General features: G+C 45.7%; 1 protein-coding gene across 2 annotated transcripts in view; it reads right to left on the reverse strand.

Annotated features, from left to right (window-relative positions):
- FAM107A (family with sequence similarity 107 member A) overlaps positions 1-19336 on the reverse strand; it is a 65899-nt gene that overhangs the window by 32805 nt on the left and 13758 nt on the right. Inside the window, exon 2 of one of the 2 annotated variants that reach the window (XM_049862657.1) lies at positions 16585-16694. The exons of the other annotated variant lie outside the window; for it this stretch is intronic. Within the exon in view, the coding sequence (XP_049718614.1) occupies positions 16585-16674 (90 nt within the window). The 5' untranslated portion in view covers positions 16675-16694. The remainder of the gene's footprint in view (positions 1-16584; positions 16695-19336) is intronic. 2 annotated transcript variants of the gene reach the window in all.

Consider the following 19336-nt stretch of genomic DNA (forward strand, 5'->3'; position numbering starts at 1 on the left):
GCCGAGAAAACTGCCCTCCTGAAACCCAGGCTGAGGAGCAAGCAAGGACCCACCTTCCTGCCAAGGAGGCAGCACAGCAGCGGCCTCCCCTCTATGCCTGGCCTTGGCAGTTAGGCTGTTTCCTTCCCCTTAAATAGCTTACAGTGTAGGTCTTTTCAACATTCTGAACAATCCAGCTGCATATAGATAAAAAGTAAAAATTCTCCCCACTGGCCCCCTTAGGAGCCCTGGTGGCACAGTAGCTGAGAGCTATGTCTGCTAACCAAAAGGATGACAGTTCGAATCTACCAGCTGCTCCTTGGAAATCCTATGAGGCAGTTCTACTGTGTCCTATAGGGTCACTATCAGTAGGAATCGCCTTGACAACAACGGGTTTGGTTTTTGGTTTGGTCCCCCCTCAGTCTTCATGACCCCAGGACCATCACTGTAGCGGACGTTGATGTGGTGTGTGCTTAAGCTTGCCGTTTAAACCCTACCCCACATCTTGGAGATGTTTCTATGACAACACACATAGGCCTAACGCCCTCTTTTGATCTACTGCAGTATATAACAAAGTCTGATATCACACAGATTTTTTTTTTTAACCGATCCCCTTTAGTTGGGCATTTAGATTGTTTCCAAACATTCTTGTGCTTGCCTCTCTGTGTATACATGTGAACATTTCTCTAGGGCAGACATTGTGAAGAGGAACTGCTGGGCTGAATATATTTTAATTTTTAACAGATACTGCCAAATTACCTTCCAGAATGGCTCTACCACTTCACATGCCCGCCATCAGTATCTGGGATTACTGGTTAGTCCACACCCTTACTCACTCACTCACTCTGAGTGTTATCAGTCGTTGTCTATTGAAAACTACTCTCTGTGCTAGAAGTTAGGAGGGTGGCTCCCCTTGCGGGTGGGTAGGGGGGCAATACAAGATGGGAGGGGCACGTGGGTGCTCTGTTGATGTTCTGTTTCTGGATCTGAGTGGTGGTTACACAAGTATTTTTAGTTTCTTAAAATTCATTGAGCAATGTATGTACTTTTCTGTATGTTTGCTATTCTTCAACAATGTTCAAACCTTTTCCCCGGTCTGATGGGCTACAAGATGGCATCTCATGATCATTTTATCTGGGGGGTTGAGCCTTTTTCTGTTTGATCATTGGCCCTCTGAATTCCTTCTTCTGGAATATTTCATATCTGGGCCTTGTGAGAGCACTTTGCCTGACAGAGAGAAACACCCTTTCTGAGAGGGAAAGAGAGACTTAACCTCAGTTGAGCACATATTATACACTCTAATCATTGCAACCTTTTAGGGTAGGTACTACTCATGCCATTTTTCAAACAAGGAGGTGCAGGCTCAGAGCAGTGAGGTGACCTGACGAAGGTCACAAGATTGGTTGCAGAGCCCCACCCTCCTCCCTTCCCTTTAAGTGAGCGCTTCTAGTGGGCCAGATATTGGGCTCAGCAGGGGTCATCTCAGTTAATCCCTGCGATGGTCCAATGAGGCCGCTATTATTACTCCATTTTACAGATGAGAACGCTGAGGCTCAGAAAGGTTAAATAACTTGCTCAGATCACCTGGTTAGTAAGTGCTGATGCAGGGTTTGAGCCCAGCCTACCTGGCTCCCAAGCTGTGAAAAGGTAGTGCCATCTAGTAGAATGTTCTGTGATGGTGGAAATGTTCTGTATTTGTGCTGACGATATGGTAGCTACCAGCCTCATGAGGCTATTACTCTTGGAATGTGACTAGTTATTAATTTTCAGTAATTTCAGTAGACCGTGTTGGATAGCACAACTCTGAGGAGTTATCAGAAGGAGAAAAGCCACAGGGTACAGGTACAGATGATGGGCGGACACCCAGGTGGGAAATCACCCAAGCATTCCAGAAGGGTTCCATTTGTTGGAGGTCCTGACACAGCCTGCACATAGACAGGTCTCGTTTTGTGTACCAGAGGCACCCTGTGGAAGAAGCCAGGACTTTGTAATCAGATGCGGCCTTACCAAGTCTCTTAACCTAAGACTCTGTTTCTACCCGTATAAAATAGGGATCAAAAATGGTCTGGTTTTAAGATTAAATGAGAGAGTACTTAGTGCTTGGCGTGTAATTGGCACTTAGTAAGCTATTTAGTAGATTTTGGTAATAACTATTACCATAATTACTATTGATCGTTGTCTTAGTCATCTCGTGCTTCTATAAGAGAAATACCACAAGTGGATGGCTTTAACAAAGAGAAATTTATTTCTTCACAGTAAAGCAGGCTAAAAGTCTAAATTCAGGGTGTCAGCTCCAGGGAGGGCTTTCTTTCTCTGTTGGCCTTCTCATCAATCTTCCCCTGGACTAGGAGCTCCTTTGTGCAGGAACCTGGGTCCAAAGGATAGGCTCTGCTCCTGGAATCGCTTTCTTGGTGATATGAATTTCCCCCTGTCTCTCTGCTTGCTTCTATCTTTTATATCTCAGGAGATTGCCTCAAGACACAATCTAATCCTGTAGGTTGAGTCCTGCCTCACTAACACAACTGCCGCCCATCCTCCCTCATTAACATCATAGAGGCAGGATTTATGACACACAGGAAAATCAGACAATACCAGGAATCATGGCCCAGCCCTACTGATACACACATTTTTGGGGGGGACATAATTCAATCCATAGCGATCACAGTTTCACTTTTATACTTTTTAATTGTTTTTCATTACATTCAACAGTAAAGCATTCTCATGGCAATCATTTAAACACCGCAGTTTGGGGTAAAACCAACAAAACACCCGCTGCCATCAAGTCAATTCTGACTCACAGTGACCCTATAGGACAGAGTAGAACTGCCCCATGGGGTTTCCAAGGCCATAAATCTCTGCAGAAACAGACTGCCACATCTTTCTCCCATGGAATGGCTGGTGGATTTGAACCACTGACCTTTTGATTAACAGCCCAATGCTTTAACCACTACACCACCAGGGCTCCTTAGACTGGTACTGTCAAGTGTGAACTAACAACCTCCAAACGCTTCAACCCCCAAAGCCCCTCCCAGGTGAAACCACAGTAAGTAGCTTCCCATGTGACCACCCAGGAACTGCCCCTGCTTCCATACCCATTTAGAACAATTCCAGTCCCTCTTTTTGAAAATTGCAAACAGGGTCACACTAAATACACTGTTCTGCAACCAGCCTCCGTCACTTTATGATCTATCGAGGCTGTCTTTCCACTCTGACACACTCAGATTCACCACTCTCTTCTACTGTTGGCACAATGTTTCATGGTCAAGGTAATTCCTAGCTTATGTTGCCAGTCCTCACTATTGGGATTTAGGTTGCTACCATTGATTTTGCTGTTGTGAACAATGTTGCAGTGAACATCTTTCAGGCGACCTCTGTACACAGGCAAGCATACCCACCCAGGAGGAAAATTCTTACCAGTGGAATCCCTGGGTCAACGCGAGGGCATTTTCAAATGTGATGGCTCTTGGAATAGTCACAATCTCATTTGAAACCTCTCAGGAGCACTGGACTTTAAAGGAATGTTCTGGTGGGTTTTTTGAAAAGACGCCTCAAGTCACACTAATAATCATGCCTGGAATGTGTTCGCTGGGTGGGAATGGAATTTTAGAGAAAACAGATTTCTTCCTTAAGCAGATCTGGTTTCTAAAATCCCGGTGGTGTAGTGTTGTGGATGGGGCTGAGGGGGGCCTGGCCAGGGGCACCTAGAGGTCAGGGAACTGGGTCTCCCCTAATCCCAGCTTAGGCTGGCTGCTGGGGTCTGAGGGCAAAAATGCTGCCTTCCTGGGAGACCCGCCCTGTAGGAAGCGGGGCTTTGAGAGTTTATGAAATAACACACCGGGGGAGGTACTGAACCTGTGGTCACGGCAGGGCAGGGGGAAGAGAGAAGACACCCAGGAGAGCCTTGCCAAGGACTAAACAAGAGCGGCTCTCAGCAGGGGAAATCCAAACGGCCCACAAATGTAAGAAAAGATGCGAGGCCTTCCCAGAAACCAAAGAAATGCGCACTGAAGCAACAATGTGGTATTGTTTTTCTCCCATCGGATTGGCAAAAATGAAAACATAATGATACCCAGTGTTGGAGAGGCTGTGGGGAAATGGACATGCTCCTGTACTCCTGGAGTGGGTGTTGACAGTACTGTCTTTCTGGTGGGAAATATGAGGTCAAAAGCCCCGCGGGCTGTGTGTACCAATATCTGTGCTGTTCCATTTCTAGGCGTTTGTTTTAAGGAAATAACCGAACACACACACAAAAGTATGTGGCCAAGGATGTGCATCACAGTGCTGTTCCTGGTAGTAAAGAAATGTGATCGGCAGTAAGGTAAGTGTCCAGAGATAGGGGGTTGGTTAAATAAGCTGCGTTCTCTCTTTAAAACGTAACAACAGGCCACTAAGATCGCTGCCATAGCTCTGTTTACTAACGTGGAACGCGCCTATTTCGATCTATATACGAAAATCCAGCAGTGAGGGACTACCTAGTAGGTGTGACTCTTTCTTTGGTAACAAAATTGGTCATATGTATGATTACATATATAACGTTACACTATACATGCAGCGTCTCATATATATGTACATACTATATATATACATTATATATACATACAGTGTTACTCGTATCAATGATATGTGTATATTATGTGAATTTATGTGGGAAATGTTCAGAAGGATATGAATTAAAATGTCCTCAGTGATTATATACAAGTGGTGAGGAATTTTAATTAACTAATTACTCATTTTTTGTAGTTCTCTGCATTTCCTGAAGTTTTTTTTTTTTTTTTTTTGCAAGGAACTTGTATTACTTTCATAACCTAAAATATAATTTATCAATATTTGTGTAGGAAATGAAGCTGATAACTGTCTCAACTGTACTAATCAGTCTAAATGCAATCATTGCCCCATACAAGGCTGCCCCATCTCTTGTCCACATTAGAAGCACCCCCCCGCATCCCAGGCTCGTCTTCAGTTACCATAATAACTAGGAAATGGTGATAATGTCCATTTATTGAGCACACATGTTTGCTAGGCAATAGCTAAGTGCCTTATGTGCATTCTCCCATTGGATCCTCACAGTTGCCCTAGAAATAGGTACTGTCGTGCCTCAGATTGGATTTCCTAGGAGAGCCTGAGGTAAGAATTTTTTTGCAAGTTATTTATTGAGGGAGAGCTCTCAAGAGAAATCTGTAAAGGAGGGAATCAGCATAGGGCAGGAGAAGAAGCCTGCTGAGCAAAAATATGGGTTCAGCTGTGGTCCAGCTTCAGCCCGATCTGGGGGAACTCTGGAGTGTGAATGGCACCACAGCGTTGTAGCACCCTGAGGCAAGGAGGCTGGGTTTTGATTCCTTCATATCAGTTGGCCATTGGCTACAGGACAATGCGAAGGGGCTAACCAGGGAGGTGGGGTAAACCTCCCAACTATCTCTCAGTGAGGCACCTCCCATCGGCTGAGAGCAATTGTTCTGAGAATGGTGCAGTGGTTAGCAACTGACACTCATGGCAACTGGGGGTGGGCCTGCACTGAATATGAACATTAACAGATGGGAAAACTGTAGCTTAGAGAGTTTAAGTACTCTTCCCAAGGTTAGCCAGCAGACGAGAGATGGAGCTGGGTTTTGAACTCAGGTGTGAGACCTGCGCTCTGATCCCTGAAGCTGGATGGCTTGTAAGTGCACAGAAGAGAAGGAGTCTGGGGCTTGGGTAAAGATCTCCCCCCAGCTCCTGCCCCACCCAGTGTCCCCTCCCTCTGCTCTCTGTGCTTCAAGTCAGCTTCCAGTCTGATAAACAACTTCCACCTGGGATTTTGAAGGTGAGGGAAGCCACAAAAAGCCTTTGTGTTTCTGCTGAGGTCCCTGAAGGCTCTGCTGTTGGTGGAGCCAGCTGCTGGGAGACATTTCTTAAGGCAGGTTCCTTTGGACAATGAATGCAGGCTCTGCCCACAGCCCCAGGATATTACACCTGGGAGAGTGACATTCCAGGACATGTCTCCCCCAGGGTATTAGAGGTAGATTCAATTCCTTTCTCCACGGTTCTTCTAGGCTCCAGGTCAGAGCGTATCCTGGACTGAAAACAGTTCCTGGCCAGACAGACTCAGAGTTCTGGAGAGAAAGGGCCCTTTGAGATGATCTGCTTGCCCTTCATATTATACAAACATGGAAACTGAAACACTGAGAGGCGAGGGATGCATACAGTGAGTTAGTGACAGGGTCATAATTTATCTTTCCCATTACTGCACAGTGTTCCGCTGCTATTCATAAGGTTTTCACTGGCTAATTCTTTTCAGAATTAACAAAATTGCACTGAAGGCATTGGCGAAACACAGGCTCTGGGAATTGACGGCTACCAACTGAGATGTTTCAACAAACGGATGCAGCGCTGGAGGTGCTCACTCGTCCATGCCAAGAAATTTGGAAGATAGCTACCTGGCCAACTGACTGGAAGAGATCCATATTTATGCTTATTCCCAAGAAAGGTGATCCAACCGAATATGGAAATTATAGAACAATATCATGAATGTCACACGCAAGCAAAATTTTGTTGAAGATCATTCAAAAGCGGCTGCGGCAGTATATCAGCCAGGAGCTGCCAGAAATTTAAGGCGGATTTAGAAGAGGTCTTGGAACCAGGGATATCATTGCTGATGTCAGATGGATCCTGGGTGAAAACAGAGAATACCAGAAAGATGTTTACCTATGTTCTATAGACTATGCTAAGGCACTCAACTGTGTGGATCATAATAAATTACGAATAACATTGTGGAGAATGGAAATTCCGGAACACTTAATTGTGCTCATGAGGAACCTGTACATAGATTAGGAGGCAGTTATTCCAACAGAACAAGGGGATACTGAGTGGTTTAAAGTCAGGAAAGGTATGCGTGAGGGTTGTATCCTTTCACCATACCTATTTAGTCTGTATGCTGAGCAAATAATACGAGAAGCTGGACTATATGAAGAAGGACGGGGCATCAGGATTGGAGGAAGACTTATTAACAACCTGCGTTATGCAGATGACACAACCTTGCTTGCTGAAAGTGAAGAGGACTTGAAGCATTTACTAATGAAGATCAAAGACCACAGCCTTCAGTATGTATTACACCTCAACATAAAGAAAACAAAAATCCTCACAACTGGACCAATGAGCAACATTATGATAAACGGAGAAAAGATTGAAGTTGTCAAGGATTTCATTTTACTTGGACCCACAATCAACAGCCACGGAAGCAGCAGTCAAGAAATCAAAAGATGCATTGCGTTGGGCAAATCTACTGCAAAGAACCTCTTTAAAGTGTTGAAAAGCAAAGATGCCACCTTGAGGACTAAGGTGCACCTGATCCAAGCCATGGTGTTTTCAATCGTCTCATATGTGTGCAGAAGCTGGATAAAGAATAAGGAAGACCAAGGAAGAATTGGTATCTTTGAATTGTGGTGTTGGCAAAGCATATTGCATATACTATGGACTTCCAAAAGAATGAGCAAGTCTGTCTTGGAAGAAGTGTGGCCAGAATGCTCTTTGGAAGCAAGGATGGAGAGACTATGTCTCACATACTTTGGACATGTTATCAGGAGGGATCAGTCCCTGGAGAAGGACATCATGCTTGGTAAAATAGAGGGTCAGTAAAAAAGAGGAAGACCTTCAACAAGATGGGTTGACACAGTGGCTTCAACAATGGGCTCAAGCATAGCAACAGTTGTGAAGATGGCGCAGGACCGGGCAGTGTTTTGTTCTGTTGCATATAGGGTTACTATGAATAGGAACTGACGTGACGGCACCTACCAACAACAGCATAAGAAGCCCTGGTGCCACAGTGGCTAAGAGCTCGGCTGTGAACCAAAAGGTTGGCAGTTTGAATCCATCAGCCACCCCTTGGAAATCCTATGGGGTGGTTTTACTCTGTCCTGTAGGGTCACTATGAGTTGGAATTAACTCGACAACAGTGGTTTTTTTTTTTTTTTTTTTATTGTTGTGCAAGGCAGCCCTCTTCCCCCCTACTCTGATCCCTGTACTGGTCAAAGCAGGGACTCAATATGTAAGGACTGGGTGCATTTTCCTTTGTTAATCATTGTATTCCAAAGTCATCTGTGGGACAAATTATGGCTTTACTCAAAGGAATATGAGCAGCTGACATTTATTGAGCAGCTACTATGTGCCAAACACTGGGTTAGATGCTTTTAGATCTTTGTTTGCTAAATCTGACCTCTGGGCCATCTTAGATAAGTTTCTACTGACTTTTTTTCTTGACTAGGTATCCCATTTTCCTGTTTCTTTGTATGTCTAGTAATTTTTGGTTGTGTGCTGGATATTGTGTGTATGATGTGTAGTAGAGACTCTGGATTCTGTTATCTTTTCCTAAGTAGTGTTGGTCTAGCAGGCAGTACAGTTACTGGCTGATCTTTTAGAAATTCTGTGGGCTTAGTTTCATGCTTTGTTAGAAAGAATCCATACTAAGTCCAAGCTGTTTCCCAAGCCTCTCTAACTTGGCAAGATTCTACTTCCAAACTCACTCCTCTGAGGATCTTGAAGGGTTTGTGAGGGTAGGTCTAGGGTAGCCCTTTCCCTAGGGTGTGGTCCTCATGCCTAAGACTTGGCCTTTCTGGTGTCTCAGCCTCATGCCTGGGATGAAGGTTGATGTAGTGTCTCCCAGCACTGCTAGACCCGTGGTGTCTCAGCTCTCTCTCCACCTCGGAACAGCTGCACAGTCTCACTCTGTGCAGGCACAGTCCAGCCCAGCCCTTGGCCAAGGACACATGGGCCACCGGGGACCACTACGCAGACTTCTGGGGCCCCCAATCTATGCAAGGGGCCTTTCCTTTATAGTGCCTTGTCTTGTAGGTTCCTTCTCTTTTATTTGCTACAAACTCTGATCTCTGCCTTCTCAGCTCAGAGAGAGTGTTATGTTCCATTTGAGCTCCATCACCCTGTGCCATGCTCAAGATATGGCCCTTGGGTGAGAGTCCAGGCAACGAAGGACTTACCTTGTGGGCTTCCCTTCTTTCAGTGATCGTGGTCCTGCACTGCCTCTTGTACAATGCTTTAAACCAGCTGCTTTTTATTTTGTCAGGTGAAATAATTGATTTTGGTGGGAGGGCTAGTGTGGTACCAGGTACTCCATCATGGCTGGACATAGACGTCTACCTCATAGTCAGGCACTCTGTCTATATTCTCTAGGAATGCTCACAAAGATCCTGGAAACAGGGTTTAATATCTTCACTTAACAAGTGAGGAAAATGGGGTCCCGAGGCGTGCAGTGACTTGCCCAAATGATAGAGTGGTGGAGCCAAGAACCAGGTTTGCTGGACTTCAGAGCCTGTGTTTTTCCCTGCTTTCAGTAGATAAGCTACAATCAAAACTAAATTTCACCATCACAAAAAGAGCAGCATTTTTCAGACAATCTGTGTTTTTTTCCTACATCCCATCTTTCACCTGTTTCGGCCACTGCCCCCTGTTCTGGGCAGTCACCACTCTTCACATGAATGGATATAACCCCTTTCATTATACTCCTCCCAGAACACTGTTGCTGTCTTACTCTCTTGCTCTACCACCTTTGGTGGCTCCCTATGGCCCACAATGGCACTTCCCAAAGCATAAAATTAAGAGTTGCCCCTTAGGGAATGTTGTAGCCCACAGCTCTCCTCTTGGAGATTCGCAGCTGGAAGTGTGAACACATGGAGGATCTTCAGGAAAGAAACCTGTTTAACTGAGCTTATTCTAGTTAGTTGGCCCTGAAACCCTTGGTTCATCTACTACCTATTAGAGTCTCATGGAACATACTGGAAAATGTTGGACCACATACTAAAAGCTAAACTTTTCTGTCTGCATTCCAGTCCTACATTTCAACTTACTCTTTTGATTTCATTTCCCACGACTTCTGTCACAAGCCACAAACATATTTTTCCCTCCAGCCTTCATACCCTTCCAGCTGTAAGACTGATACAAGTCTACAACTCGAGGAGACCCCTGGGGATCTCTATTAAGGGGGGCTGGCCCAGGAATGGGGCCAGTCAGAGGACAGTGGAGCCATGAGGAAGAGGGACTATGTCCAGAAGACATCACTTAAGACCCTGGATCCAGCCTTACCTGAAGCCATTCCTCCTAGAATTTTAGCTACAAGAGCCAATAAATTGCTCTTTTCCTCCCCTTAACCCAGGGCTCTTGCAGCCAGAAGAGCCCTTGACTGATACATCTTTCCAACTTCCTTGTAAGTTTTCTGAGATTGAGTGCTATGTCCTATCCATTTCTGCTCCTCTTCTGGACCTCGCACGGCGGGATACCAAGGGTTGAGGTTCAAATGTGTTGTAAATGTGATGGGTCAATGTTCCATGAGGGGCACTTTCATATCTCCAGACATGACTGGACGTTTGCAATGTGAAACCAGCGTCACAGCTGCCAACCCTAAGTGGAGTGTTTTCCTGGATACAGGGATGAGAGAATTGGTGGAGAAGAGAGCGTGGGTGGTCAAAAGACTCTGCGGTAACCACCATACCAACCCTGGCACCCCCTTCTCATCTCCTGCTGTGCAGGCCTTGGTGGGATTCCCTCCCTCTGACTGTGGGTGGAACCTGTGACTTGCTTCTAAGGTAGAATGTGGCAAAGGTCGTGAGATGTCACTCCCATAATTATGTTAATGTGTGTGTGTGTATGACCCATCTTACTAGCAGGCACCAGCAAGAGCATCTTCTTGCTGGCTTGGTGAGGTCAGCAGCCATGTCGAGGATATCTACCAGGCGAGGAGCTCCCTGTGGGCTCTAGGACCTGAGGACAGCCTCCAACCAATAGCAGGAAACACCTGGTGCCCTCAATCCTGAAATACCAGAAAATAATCCTGCCAGCAACCCGAATGAGCTCAGAAGCAGATTCTCCCCAGTCAAGCCTCCAGATGGGAAGGCAGTGTGACCAACGCATTGATTGTGGCCTGGTAAGACTCTATGCAGAAGGCCAGCTAAGCTGTGGCCAGGCTCCTGTCCAGGAAACAGTAAGGAGTGCATGTGTTGTTTTAAGCAGCTATTTTTGTGATCATTTGTTCTGCAGCTAAAAAAGGGAGTGCAATGGGACCAGGTTTGATTTTTGCCCCCCATTTAACCAGCTGTGTGACCTTAGGCTAGTCACACCAACTCTCTGAGCCTTGGTTTTCCTCTCTACAAAATGGGTGCAGACTTGTGAGGGTTAGAGACAATGGCTGTAAAGCACCTAGCATGGGGCCTGGCACAGAGTAGGTGCTCAGTGAATAGTAGCAGTTGTTAAGAGTTACCATGGTTTGTAATTTTCTTCATTTTTCAAAATTTTCAGTTAGAATCAGAAACAACAGAGAAAAACAGGAAAATAAAATTTGCTTAAAATAATTAAAGAGGGGTTGACCTGTCTAAAGTCACATGGCTAGTCAGCAGCACTGCCAGGTCGACAGCCTGAGATTCCCAGGCCAGGGCTCTTTCCAGAGCAGCCCCTTCCTCGCCCTTGGACTAACGACAACAGCAGCAGCAACAAAGGCTACTCTGCCAGCCAGGTACCTCACCTGTACCAAACCTGCAAGGTGGTGCGATTATCCCACCTTTATAGATGAAGAAGCTGGGGCTCAGAGAGCTTGAGTCATGCATCTAAGGTCCCACAGCTGGGATTTGCCTCCCGCATCTGGAAGACTCCACCTTATCCGTAGCATTCCAACCTGGCCTGGAGTCTTTCCCCCAGATACACTTGGGGACAGCATAGGGGACACCTGGGCCTTTCTGGAATGGGGCAAAGGCAAGGAAATGAGCAGTGAGGCCTGGCCCCAGATCCCATTACTCCAGGGGAGATCGCATTTCCCCCGTTGTGGCGCCGTGAGCGAAGGAGAGGAGCGGGCAGGCAGCCACTTCCCTGGTTATTCAAGTAGAAAATTACAGGAGCCTGAAATGGCCAGGCATTCTTTTATTAATGCATAAGCAGTGAGTCTGAGGAGCTGGAACGGGGGTGGTACGCATCTCCTTCCACTGGTCACTTACTTCCCGAATTCTGCAGGGATCTGTGGCTCTCCAAGGGGACTCTTTCAGGAGTGGGGGAGCTGGCAGGACTGGGATGGAGGTGTTTGTAGGCCTGGTGGTGGGAAAAGGGGATCAAGGTCCCACCATGCAGGAGTGGAAATAATCCCAGTCCTGACAGCCTAAGTTCCCAGGGGGTGCAGGAGACAGGATGGCAGACACGGGTTCATTCCAGCCACCGTTTCTAGCTGTGTGATCTTGGACAAGTGGCTTAACTTCCCTGGTTCTTCATTTCCTCTTCTGTAAAATGGGATGAGTCCTACCTAACTCACAGAAAAGTTTATTTTCTTCTGACCATTGAAGTAATAGTTGCTCATTGTAGACTGTGTGGAAGTGCAAAAAAAAAAAAAAAAGAATAAAAAATGATCATTAATTTCTCCCTTTGCCCCTTTCCCAGTCAAGATAATAGGATTCATGTTTGGTATATCCTTCCAGTCTTTTTTTTTTTTTTTAACTGCCACAAAGATTTATTTGCATTTTAAACCTATAGTTTTCTTTTATTAGAAAAGGTGTATTGGTTGTCCTAGAATATCTTCTGAAATATGTCACATATCCATCAAGGAACAAAACTCTTCTTGTTATTATGAAAAGAGTCAAAGTATACAAAAATACAGGGTGAAAATTTAAATAAGACAATAATTAAAGTATCTAGGCAAAGAAGTAAGAAAAATGTCCTTTAGGAAATAGAAATGTGCACTTTTTCCTACCAGTCTTTTTTCTGTGTATAAAGAAGGGGCTGGCACAGTCTGGTACCTGAGCTGCTGTGCTCTGAAAGTGGAGTCAGTCAGAACGTATTTACTGAGCATTGATCCAGGCCCTGGAGGGTATGAAGACAGGTTTCTCTGTCTCCCCACACCCCCTTTCTGTTTCCTGAACTCTCTGGTGACGATCTCCAACCCTAAGTCCTCACTCAGAGCCTCCTGGGGGCCTGGGGAGGCGGGAAAGCCTTCACTTTGTGGTCCAGATGTGGATGTGGGGCCAGAGCTGGGGCCTGAAACTCCACAATGGGGACAGCCGTGACCTTTCCCTCCAGCAGGCACAGATGGGCTGGCCAGCATGGCTTCCTTAGTTGCCCCCTGCCTCTCCTTCCTGGAGGGTCTGGGCATGAAGCAGCTGCCCGCCTGAGGGGCTATTTCTCAGCTGTGGAGCCCTAGTGCTGCGCTGAGAATGCTGCCAGGCGCGGTGTGCAGTCTACTCACCTTAGCTGCCAACATGACTGTTATGGTTGTCGTTATTGTTACTAGACAGGCTGTTACAGTCGTCGTTATTGTTACTAGATGGGCGAGGGGATAGACAGCCTGAGCCCGTTCCCTTTTGGAGACTGATTTGTAACGAACCAGAGGAGGGCAGCCACATCACTTGCAGGATAGAAATAACAAGAGCAGCACTAATGACAACCACTTCCATTGACTGGGTTCAGAGGGCCAGGCACTGTGCTACATCCTCTCACTTGCTTCTTACAACACCAAACTAAATGGGCATCATTAATCCTGTTTCACAGGGCAGGACACTGAGGCTCTGAGATGTTAAGTAACTCTCCCAAGGTCACACAGCAGCAATTGGTAAGCAAGGACTTCATCCCAGGTTTGTCTAGGCTGCACCCCTCGTGCCCATCCACGAGGCTCTGCCTGTCAGATGAGGGAGGCTTGGTCCCTCACACTGTCTTGTGGTAGAGCTCAAATCTGAAACGTTCCCCTGAGTCCCCTGGGTTCCCTCAGGGACGGAAGGAGCAGACTGTGGACTCTAGATCCAAGCTGATTTGATGTAGATCACCTCTCTAACATTTCCTAGTTCTGGCACCCCTTTAACTTCTGCAAGCCTCAGTTTTCGCATCTGTAAGATGGGGATAAAAAAGTGTCCATGAGAGGATGAAATTAGATAATATGAAGCTCCTAGATCAAGGGGCAGTTTTTTGAATAGAACAAAGGAATACTTCGTGGTTTAAAGTCAGGAAAGGTGTGTGTCAGGGTTGTATCCTTTTACTGTACTTATTCATCTGTATGCTAAGCAAATAATCCAAGAAGCTGGACTATATGAAGAAGAACGCAGTATCAGGATTGGAGGAAGACTTATTGTAGACCTGGGTATGCAAATGACACAACCTTGCTTTCTGAAAGTGAAGAGGACTTGAAGCACTTACTGATGAAGATCAAAGACCACAGCCTTCAGTATGGATTACACCTCAACATAAAGAAAACAAAAATCCTCACAACTGGACCAATAATCAACATCATGATAAATGGAGAAAAGATTGAAGTTGTCAAGGATTTCATTTTACTTGGATCCAAGAAATCAAAAGATGCATTGCATTGGGCAAATCAGCTGCAAAAGACGTTTTTAAAGTGTTAAAAAGCAAAGATGTCACTGTGAGCACTCAGGTGCTCCTGACCCAAGCCATGGTGTTTTCAATCACCTCATATGCATGCGAAAGCTGGACAATGAATAAGAAAGACCAAAGAAGAGTTGACGTTTTTGAGTTGTGGTTTTGGGGAAGAATATTGAATATACTGTGCTCTGCCAAAAGGATGAACAAATCTGTCTTGTAAGAAGTACAGCTGGAAAGGTCCTTAGAAGGGAGAATGACGAGACTTAGTCTCACACACTTCGGACACGTTATCAGGAAGGACCAGTCCCTGGAGAAGGACATTGTGCTTGATAAAGTAGAGTTTCAGCAAAAAGGAGGAAGACCCTTAACAAGATGGGTTGACACAGTGGCTGCAACAGTGGGCTTAAGCATAGCAGTGATTGTGAGGATGGCACAGGACCAGGTAGTGTTTGGTTCCGTTGTACATGGGGGTGGCTATGAGTGGGAACCGACTCAACGGCACCTAACAACATAACAATGAAGCTAGCATAAGGCTTGGTGCATAGTGAGTGCTCAGTAAGTCCAGCTGCTATTGTTATTAGCTTTATTACTAGTATTGTTTCCAGAGGAAATCAAATTTCTAAGGATCACCCTCCTTTCCACCTGAGCAGGTGGGCAGAACTGTGGCTAGTTTACCACAAGGAAGCTGGCCTCCCTCCTGGCCTTTGGAGCTGGCCGCTTCCTGCCAGATGATGCTGCCTCAGTCTGGGCTGCTGCAGGCATGAGCCCCGGCATGCATGGGGGTGGCAGAGCAGTGGGGCAGAGGGGACCTGGCCCAGAGCCTCCAGCACCTGCTCTGCCTACTCCTCCTCCCAGCCTGGGGTCAATAGAAGTTTGTACTCTCAGAGAGGGGGCCATTCTGGGAAGGTTGGGCGCCTAGGCACACAGCTAGTGTCGCTTCAGCAGGGCAGGGCCGGCTGACGATCCTGGATGGCTGGTTCACTCAGGCAGACACTCTTGACTTTCTGCGGCATCGATTACAGGCACATCCCTGACAGACTCTCAGCTCAGAGAAGCTGGGCAACTTGATTGAGAGAAGCTGGGGAGGTGCTGCTTCGGAGCTCGCTTACTGCGTCCTGGGAACCCCACCCTCTGCACCGTGCAGTGATTCCTGGGTAAGTGCATGGCTCAGAGAGTGGGCTCTGAGACGGCCATCTGGGTCTGATTCCTGGGTGCACCACTGACTGGCTGTGTGACCTGAGACAAGGCGTCTAACCTCTCTGAGCTCAGTTTCCTTATCTGTAAAATAGGGATGACAGTAGTACCAGCTTCGTAGGGTTGTTGTAAGATGGTGCTGATAAAGTACATGGCTGGGACTGGCACATGATTATTACTGGTAATTATTACCAATTAAATAAAACCCATTGCCATCAAGTCAATTCCGACTCATAGCGGCCCAGAAGGACAGAGAAGAACTGCCCCATAGGGTTCCCAAGGAGCACCTGGTGGATTCCAACTGCTGACCTTTTGGTTAGCAGCTGTAGCTCTTAACCACTTCGCTACCAGGGTTTCCACCAATTAAGTGGGATATTATTATTTCCTTGAAGTTTTTTGAAGCCCTGTGGCTCCGAGTTCCCAGATTGCTTTGTATGAGAAAGAAGAAGGGGAAGGTGGGATGAGTTGCACCCTGCTGACTGTGCTTTCTGTAGCAGGGATTCTTGGCTCTGGGAATAAGCTTCCTTGAGGACCTGACGAAGCCATGTTCCCGCTCCTTGGAAAACCTGCACATCCTCACATGCACACAGCAGTTTTGCACCCAGCTTCATAGAAACCCGCCTATGAGTCTAAAAGTGGAACTTATCCCAAGGAAATAATAAAAGATGTGTGCTGAAATGCCCCTACTAGGGTGTGGAAGAGTAAGAAACAATCGGTTGTTGTTGGGTGCCGTCGAGTCGATTGTGACTCATAGCGACCCCGTGTGACTGAGTAGAACTGCCCTATAGGGTTTCCTAGGCTGTAATCTTTACAGAAGCGATCACTAGGTCTTTCTCCCGAGGAGCCGCTAGCTGGGTTTGAACTGTCAGCCTTTAGTTAGCAGCCGAGTGCTTAACCATTGTGCCACCAGGACTCCTCAGATCAGGGATTGGTTAAACGCACATGGCCTGGCCGTACCAGCGGAATAATACCCTGTGCCTGTGAAGACCGAATCGACATGGAAGGAGGCTCGTGGTCTGAAGGCTCACTTACAATGACAACGTAGACAGGAGGAAGTGGCTCGTGGTCTGAAGGCTCACTTACAGTGACAACGTAGACAGGAGGAAGTCTGCAAGGTCTTGTACCAGCGTTAGTAGTGGTGATAACTGCTGCACGGGTAATGGGCAACTTCATTTTTCTCTTTTCTGATTTTTCTACAATAAAAATTTTATTATTTGAGTAATAAAGAATAAGAAATGTTTTAAAAAACTATAGGAGGAACGTTCACTTTGTAAAATAGTAAAAAAATGTCCTATTGTAGAAAGTTTGGAAGATAAAGAGGAGAAAACCAAATCTCCCATAATCCCCCTCTTCTCATGTCTGTTATCCTGGTTTGGAGTTAAGTTTATTTTGATTGTGCCAGCAGCCATGTGGAGTCTACGCCCTCCTGGGAAGCAAATCTGCCCGGCTCTTCATCCTCGCTCTTCTGGCAACTGGTGGAGAACAGGGAGCTGCTCCTACGCTCTCCCCTACACAACCCCTTACCTTCTCTGCTCTCTGGGCTTCACCTAGCATCTCTCTGGAAGGATGCCTACTGCTTATGGTTGGCAAACCCACACCACCAGCCATCACTCTGTAACAACTATAAAATGCTCCCTGGGGGCTAGGTCGCCCATTGAGTCACTTGCCAGTGCGTAGCGGTTGTTAGGTGCTGTCCAGTCGCTTTGGACCCATAGTGACCCCATGTGTTGTTGTTGTTAGGTTCCGTTGAGTTGGTTCTGACTCACAGCAACACTACATACAACAGAATGAACCGCTGCTTGGTCGTGTGCCATCCTCACAATTGTTGTTATGCTTGAGCAGCCACTGTGTCATTCCATCTTGTTGAGGGTCTTCCTCTTTTTTGCTAACCCTCTACTCAACAAAGCATGATGTCCTTCTCCAGGGACTGATCCCTCCTGATAACATGTCCAAAGTATGTGAGAGAAGTCTCACCATCCTCGCTTCTAAGGAGCATCCTGGTTATACTCCTTCCAAGACCAAAAAATCTGGACTTTTTTCACACACACTCATGATTGCAGACGGGGTAGGTACGTCCGGTATGTGGGTAGCACAAGGGGTTACACTCATATGGTATGAAATAACACTGAAGTCCTCTTTTTGCTCCTCAGCCCTCTTCTGGCCTCTGACTCTGTCAAATACAACGACTCATCTGGGTGCTCCTCAGTCTTCAACAACTCTTGTTGTTAGATGCCATCCAGTCGGTTCCGACTCATAGCCACCCTAAGCACAACAGAACAAAACACTGCCTGGTTCTGCGCCATCCTCACAATCGCTGTTTTACTTGAGCCCATTGTTGCAGCCACTGTGTCAATCCTTTCTGTTGAGGGTCTTCCTCTCTCTCGCTGACCCTCTACCTTGCCAAGCATGATCTTAGTTCCTCCTGATAACACATCCGAAGTAAGTGAGACGAAATCTTGCCATCCTTGCTTCTAAGGAGCATTCTGGCTGTACTCCTTTCAAGACAGATTTATTCATTCTTCTGGCAGTTCACGGAATATTCAAATATTCAATATTTTTCACCAACACCATAATTAAGACCAAAGTCATCAATTCTTCTGTCTTAACAACTCTTAAGATTTGTGAATCTCTCTTCTTAGTGAAGATAAGGCAGGTGCCATATCTAGCCAGGTGTTAATGATAATGTTTTACATTTCATTCATTTTTTTTTTAAGCGGGGATATTCATTAATTTTTATGGTTCTTTTCTATTTATGGCAAGCAGCACTTGTTTTCTATTTTAGGGTAGTGCTAGAAAATTTCATTTAAAAAAAGTGTTTAAGCTAAATAGTGAGCTGATTTTTTAAAAACTTTAGTATGATGGTATGAAGGTCCCTGGGTGGCGCACTGGCAAAGTGCTCGGCTGCTAACCGGAAGGTTGGCAGTTCAAATCTACCAGCCACTCCTTGGAAACCCTGTGGGGCAGTAGTACTCTGTCCTATAGAGTTGCTATGAGTCGGAATCGACTCCAGGGCAACAGGTTTTGGTTTGGTTTTTGGTATGAGGAGAGGGCAAGCGTAGCGACAGGGGAGGAACCTGCAGAAGTTTGAGAAACACTGACAGTGACCAAGAAAAGTGTGTTGAAACCAGGCCTGTGGGCTCCTCCATTTGTGTAACCTTGCTGAGGTCCCATCTATCCATATCCTAAGATGAGGTGGAAAGTGTTTCCTCATTTTCTGTTGTCTTTTTATTTTTTTAGAAGACTTTGTATAAAATCTAAAGGACAAATTCCTTTAAACTTTTATAAATGGGGCTAAGTGAAGAAACGGTGCAGAATAGTGTTTTGACTTTTTTAAGACTATGCATGTACCCGCACATTTGTATAAAAATAAAACAGCTCTAAAAGGAGGGTATCAGAAGTTACCACTGAGGACAGAAAATGATAGGAAGTTCTATTTTTCTGTGAATTCCTTTTATCCCTTCTGAATTTTGTATTATGTTATGTATTACCCATTTAAATGTTTTTAAAGTTTTTAAAGAACAACAACAAAAGGTTTCAGTAATAGGTTGTTATTCTGTTAAGTGTAAGAGCAGAACATAAAACCATAAACACAGTGATACTGGCTGCGTAAAAACGCATTTCAGAAAAGGAAATACATCAAAAGTTAAAACTGCTTGTTACTGAATGATGGAATTGTGGTTCTTCTAAAATCTTTCTACTTTACTGCCTTTTCTATATTTACCATAAGAAAAGTTTTATCTTCATAAGCTGAAAAGAGAAAGTGAAAACATTCAAGAATAAAACATGGGTGCTGCTTTGTCCAAAAAAAAAAATAACAGTAAAATTTTATAGAACT

The sequence above is a fragment of the Elephas maximus genome, chromosome 20 (genome assembly GCF_024166365.1).
Source record: "Elephas maximus indicus isolate mEleMax1 chromosome 20, mEleMax1 primary haplotype, whole genome shotgun sequence".
NCBI classification, from domain to species: Eukaryota; Metazoa; Chordata; class Mammalia; order Proboscidea; family Elephantidae; genus Elephas; species Elephas maximus.